Here is a 6,000-nt window from a genome sequence, read left to right as displayed (position 1 = left end):
ATTCATTCATTTATTTATAAGCAGGAATGGCGCAGTTTATGAAAATCATCTCCGCTGTGAGACAGGAGCTTCGAAATTTAACTTAAGCTAGAAACCAATTTTGGCTTTAGTTGGAGTATGTTGTTTAAACTTGTTCAATCTGTTAACTTGTTGTGCTCGCAAAAGAGAAACAAAGAGCTTCTCTGCAGGGAAAACAATGGAGATTCAAAGCTGCTTAGAAAAGTGCAAGCAGCCAAGCTGAAGAGAAATAAAGAGGGGCCCCACTGACCTTGGGGCTAAAACAAACAGAAAAGCTGAATCCGGGTTACAAGCACCACATTACACCTATGTGACTGAAGAACTGTGCAGGCTCATAAAAATTGATAAAACAGTTTAATACATATGCATATGCAACAACTTAGAGGGATAAAACAGACTCAGGAATTTTTGGAGGTACACCTGTCCTTTAAAAGAAGGTATCCCACATCAGCCCAATGCTAAAATGAATCATACTGATATTACAACTTTTACAAGTTGTGGAGTGGTTTTTTTCCCCAAATCAGCTGCTTGAGGTGATGTATAGATAACTTTCTGGCTGATAATTTTATAGAACTTGTATTTTAAATTTGGGGTTTTTTTATTTGGAGATATTTGGCACTGAGGTTGCCAAAGCGATAAAAATCACTGTAGTTTCGATGACCGTGTTATGCTGGCTTACAATGCCTCAACACTAACTGCTCATTACATTTTGCTGCATTCTGTGATTCTTGAAGGTCTTATTCACAGCAAACACTTCAATTCTGCTTTTGTAGACTGTTGAAGCAGACAATATCATTTTTCCAGATAAACCCAAACACCCACAGTCACAGAAAAGAGCCTTAATGTGTGGTGTTGTGTACAGTATTGCTTACATTGTTTGAATTAAATGAACAAACCAAATGTAAAGCCTTCCAGACTTTCAAAAGGATAAAACATCTGTAGAAAAAACTGAAAAATCCTTTGTAAGAAGGCTGTGTATTCACTCTCTACGCAGGTGACTGTTCTGACTGAAAGAAGAATGCAAACAAAACAAATGGAACAAACTGATGTAATTTTCTAGGGCTAAACCTAAAAGCTGAGTACATTATGTGGCTCATGTCAGAGATAAAAATCTGGGTAGATTATCACTCAGCATTTAAGAAATGTTGGTTTTCCTACCTCATGTCTCTATGAACACAGAAAGGAAAGAAACCAAGAGATTCAGAAGGGCAAGGCATCTCATTTTCTGTCTGGGCAGCTTTTTTACACATTTTAAAAATCGTTGATTATTCAATAAAGCTGTAATTAAATGGTATATTAAATTTGGCGCCTTAGCTCAGTTTATCTTTTCCGCCAAGAAAAATTAGGTTTCAAAGTCATTTATGATATAGAACCTATAGCTGAAGCTACATCATTCCTGTAGCACCTTGAGGGACCTGCTGTGTAACAGGCTGGGCTGAAGGGCAGCTGTTACTGCCCCAACACAAATCTGCAGCTCAGAGGGGTCAGCAGGAGGATGCCAAAGGCAGGAGACAAATAGAAACTCAGACAATTGTCATTCCTTGTGTTTTCTACTTGTTCTGCTAACCACATGGGAATTCAGGCTGTCAAAATGGCATCAGAAAGTTATTTCCAGGAAATAGGCACTAACTCTGAGATGTTGTTATGAAGATACTTGCATTCCCTTCTAAACTGCAGAGACAAAACCCTGAAAAAATCAGGGATCAGGGCCATATGGGTCTTAAGTGGATGGAATTTTGGTGTTCAAAAGTCTTTCTTTTATGTAATAGGGAATACAGCTTAGTGTTTTAATTAATTTTTTCTGTTTTACCTATTGGATTGTTTTTAACACAAATCTATAATTTCCAATCTTTCTAACTGGACTGAGCTTGTTTTCTTTTTTTAATGCAAAGTTCATTCATGCATCCCAAATCACTGTTACACACACTTTGTATTTTGATATTTCAGACAAATGTTTTTTCAAGGCTATTTTTACGGGTTTAGCAGCTGTATTTGTTCTGGTGACTGGCAGGAACACCAACATTTGAAAGTGAACAAGTCCTGTATTCTCTGGAGAAAAAACCATTTGCAAGTGTTTCCCACTTGCCTTGGAGATGAAATGCTCTGTGGAATCTTGTCCAGATGGGATTCCTGCTTCAGATGCATTTGCAGAGGGCTTTGGCCACAAACCATGGCAGGCAGGACACTGAGGGGAGGGGACACCTGACCAGGCCATGGTGGGAAGAGTGGGCTCATAGGAGTTAGAATTATGCAAATAGAACCATCCTGTATTTGGTCAAGTTTCCAGTTCTCCTTCTCTGTTGGTTCAGGACTTTTTTCTTACAAGGTGGTGTTCTGAGCTCACCTTCCTGCCTGGACCTTGTGCCCCTATACCTGAGTGTGTTTGCTTTGCCCAAGGGGCTTTTGCAATCCAGACTCTGTACCCTGCACCCCCTTTGTCATTTTTGTTATTAAAGCTTTTATTTTCCAGGCTAGACCCATCGCTCCCACTCTTCCATTAGCCAGCTCCTCCTGGCTAAGCCGAGCAGGGAGATCACCGCGAGCTTGCGAGCTCACAATGCTCCAAGTGCCCCCCTGAGTGCTGAGCTCCTTTTGAAGCTCCCCATTCCCTGGGTGAAGCCAGCATTCCCTGTTCCACATCAGGAGCAGAGCAGCCCAACCCCCTGCCCCCCATACCTGGCTGGCAGTGCAGTTGGACAGGCACGTCCTGTTGTCCGCGGCCAGGTAGAAGTTGGTGGGGCAGGCACAGGAGTGCAGCTTGTCAGGGGCCAGCAGGCACAGGTGGCTGCAGCCACCATTGTTCAGCGTGCACACGTGTCTGGACACTGTGGACAGAACAGGGAGGTAGATCACAGCCTTTCATCTCAGCACATTTCAAGGTATCTGCTTTATGGATGAAGGAAATTGTGTTCCATGTACTGTCTTTACAATGTCCCAAATCAAAAACCCACAGAGGCAAACTCTTTCTGCTGCCTTTAAGCTGTTCTCTGTTGTATGCAAAAATGAATTATTACCATGGCTGTAAGTTCAATACTGAAGGAATGAGAGGAAGAAAAAAGCTCTTTTTTAAAAATATAATGAGAGAAAAGTTAGCTTATCTAGGTCAATTGCCTCATAGCAGTTACAATTCAAATACAATGATATCAGCAGACAAGACACAATCATACCACTCACATTCTCTGACATTCCCTCAATCTAGCAGTACTTTTCTGCAATAGTAACACTTTTCAAAAAACCAAGTTAAAAGTTTTCATAACACACTGTCCCCCTTTTAAAAAATGTTAACTTGTACTGTAATGCAACTTAACAGTTCTTGCAGTCAGTATTTGGGTTTATTTTTAAGCACATAAATTATCTCTCTACTGAACAAGTTTTGTTAGATGTATTTAATACTGGATGTGCTTAAAACATTAATCATAGATTTATGCTTAAAAACGATAATGTGAAAACTTCCACAATCTGAAGCAGAACAGAAACAATCATTGCAGATAAATGAGCATGCAGTACCTCAGCACATGGCTACTCAGTTAAACACATCCATGTGCTGCTTGGGAAGCAGAGACAGGATAATTACCATCAGGCTGCCTGTAGGAATGATACACCTGGATGTCTGTGATGGTGTGCCACGAGTTAATCAGGGAGAGCCTGTCCGAGCCAGAGGTTTTGTGGGCACGGCTGAGGGATTTGGTTTTCCCGTCTGTCCAGTAGATGTAATCCTCAAACAGTGTCAGTGCAATCACCCCTGAGATGTCTTGGTTAGGGACTGGAAGGAGAGATGCTCAGATTAATGCTCACCCTTGGGAAACTGCCAGCTAAAGTATTCCCCACTGCACAGTATTAAAATATTCCCCACTGTAATTTTCCCTACCCTTTGCATAAGCAACATAAATTGGCTCTTTTACTGGAATAAAAGTCATTAGAAAACATCCAGAACATAACATATACATCTCTTGATACTCTGTGTTTAATATCCTTTCATACAATTAATAGCATTTTATTTAATCAAAATATATTGGCAAGAGATACAGGAAAAATAACCAAAAATTGGTATTAAAAAAACCATTGCAGTAAGGGGGATTATTGATAATTTCTAGAATCACACAATATAAAAAAAGTCCATAGCTACAGTATCACAAAATTATGAGCCAGCATCACTTGGAAAAGGATGGAAGGACAAAAGGGAGAAAAAGCTTTGGAGCATTCTTTATTGTTCAGTACACTCCTTAACCTGAAGTATTTGTTCTTGGTAAACAGTAACTGAATGCCACCTTTTTTTTCCTTCCTCCTTTTTACATCAATAGGAGTAATCATAAATGTTACAGGAGAATATCTCACCACAATAGTTAATTTGTAAATGATAATCTTTTGTTGCTGAATCACCTAATTACTGATAGAGGTGAAAAGGCAGAGCAGCTGACTGTCACATTTAACCAGCACATCTTTAACACCTTTACTTTATTTTCTGCATCTTTTTACCTGAAAAGTGTTGACATAGAGTAGGCAAATCTCAAATTCCCATTGGAACATTTCATAGCTCACTGAGATCTGGTACTGAGTATATGGAACAACAATTTAGAAAATTCAATTTTCTATCCAGCAGTCCTCCCTGTACTGAACTCCAGTGCAGGGCATGTTGCCCCCTGGTCAAGGAGACCTTGCTGATAGGCCTGCAATTATTCTTATATGTCTCCATGAACCACATCTATCACACTGAAATAAGAATATGATATTTTTGAAAGAGCTTCAGAGCATTTCCAAGAAATCAGTCAAAGTCCAAAGAAATCTTGGCAAATTCAATCTTAATCATCATTACAGAGGCAACTTTGCCACAGTTCCATACACGGTACAGTACAAGAAAACCTCTTATAATTTCTGTGATTTGTAGAGTCCCACTGTGTGATGTTTCCAATGAGGAATACGAACCAGGCTGACAGGAGAAGCAGGGTGGGACATCAGAAGCTGCTGCCCTGAATGAGGCACTTAAGCTTTCCATAAAACTAATTATCTTATTTTTGCTTCAGTTCTGACACAGTATTGGTTCATAAAAATTATGATCCTTGCTTCTGCTTTTGGCACAAAATTAAAGATGTCCAAGGTCTTACTCCAGTCTCTCTAAAGACAAAAAATGTCCTATTTTATCTCTCTGTTTTCTCTTTTTCTGATCAAAGTTAAGTTTAAAATCAGAATAAAAGGTCATATAAAAGCATTAACATACATGAAGAGATTTAAATAGAAAAAAGCTATTTTGATTTCATCATCTTTATTATTCCCTGCCAATGAAAAATACACCCAATAATCATCCTTATTTTGGATCTCCACGAAGCAAACCCATACCCTAAGCATAGATATATGAAAAATAAGCTTATTCTCTGGTTTTGTGGATGTTTGTGAGTAGCCAGACAATTTACCCAGCCTTCATTGGACTAGACATACATCAAAACCCAGATGAAACTTTATATTCATGAGCTAAAGAAGATTCAGGAGATTACCTTACACTGCCTGAATTGTCCCATCACACTGCATTAACAGGGAAGCCAAGTTACGTGTGTGGCATAAAATATTAAATATTACAGTTAGAACACTGCACAGAACAACATTGTTCATTGACTCAAGTACAATTTTCTTTTATTTAAAGAAAAATAAATTCTGCAAGTACCAGGTTTAAAAGCTTAATTCTTTTAAATTTCTAAAAAATAAACCCACCTTATCAGGAACAATGCAACAACTACTAGACTCTCTTCTTTTTATGTTCTTTAAAAGAAGAATGACAAAATATATTTGTTTCTAAAAACTAGGTTTCCCATTATTACCATTTATAGGTATAAAGCTGGAACTGTTAATGGCTTAACACTCACAGATTCAGGCTGCAGTTTGTCCTGTCACTATTTTTATTTCTGAGCAACTCTGTAATTTTAATGGGCTTCTGCATTAACTTTTCATTAGGTCACAATCAACAAAAAGTTGCACCATTTAAAGCTGTTA

The 6,000-nt window shown here is 38.6% G+C and overlaps 1 protein-coding gene across 1 annotated transcript in view; it reads right to left on the bottom strand.

The window, feature by feature from the left end:
• Positions 1-6,000, bottom strand: part of LRP1B (LDL receptor related protein 1B) — a 481,313-nt gene that overhangs the window by 78,236 nt on the left and 397,077 nt on the right. Inside the window, exons 61-62 of the mRNA XM_031057232.1 lie at positions 3,593-3,781; positions 2,695-2,843 (exon numbers count right to left, since the gene is read on the bottom strand). Of these exons, the coding sequence (XP_030913092.1) occupies positions 2,695-2,843; positions 3,593-3,781 (338 nt within the window). The remainder of the gene's footprint in view (positions 1-2,694; positions 2,844-3,592; positions 3,782-6,000) is intronic.

Source organism: Geospiza fortis, unplaced genomic scaffold, assembly GCF_000277835.1.
Source record: "Geospiza fortis unplaced genomic scaffold, GeoFor_1.0 scaffold112, whole genome shotgun sequence".
Lineage (NCBI taxonomy): Eukaryota > Metazoa > Chordata > Aves > Passeriformes > Thraupidae > Geospiza > Geospiza fortis.
The sequence above is the reverse complement of the archived record's forward strand: the minus strand, read 5'-3'. Positions and strand labels throughout refer to the sequence as shown.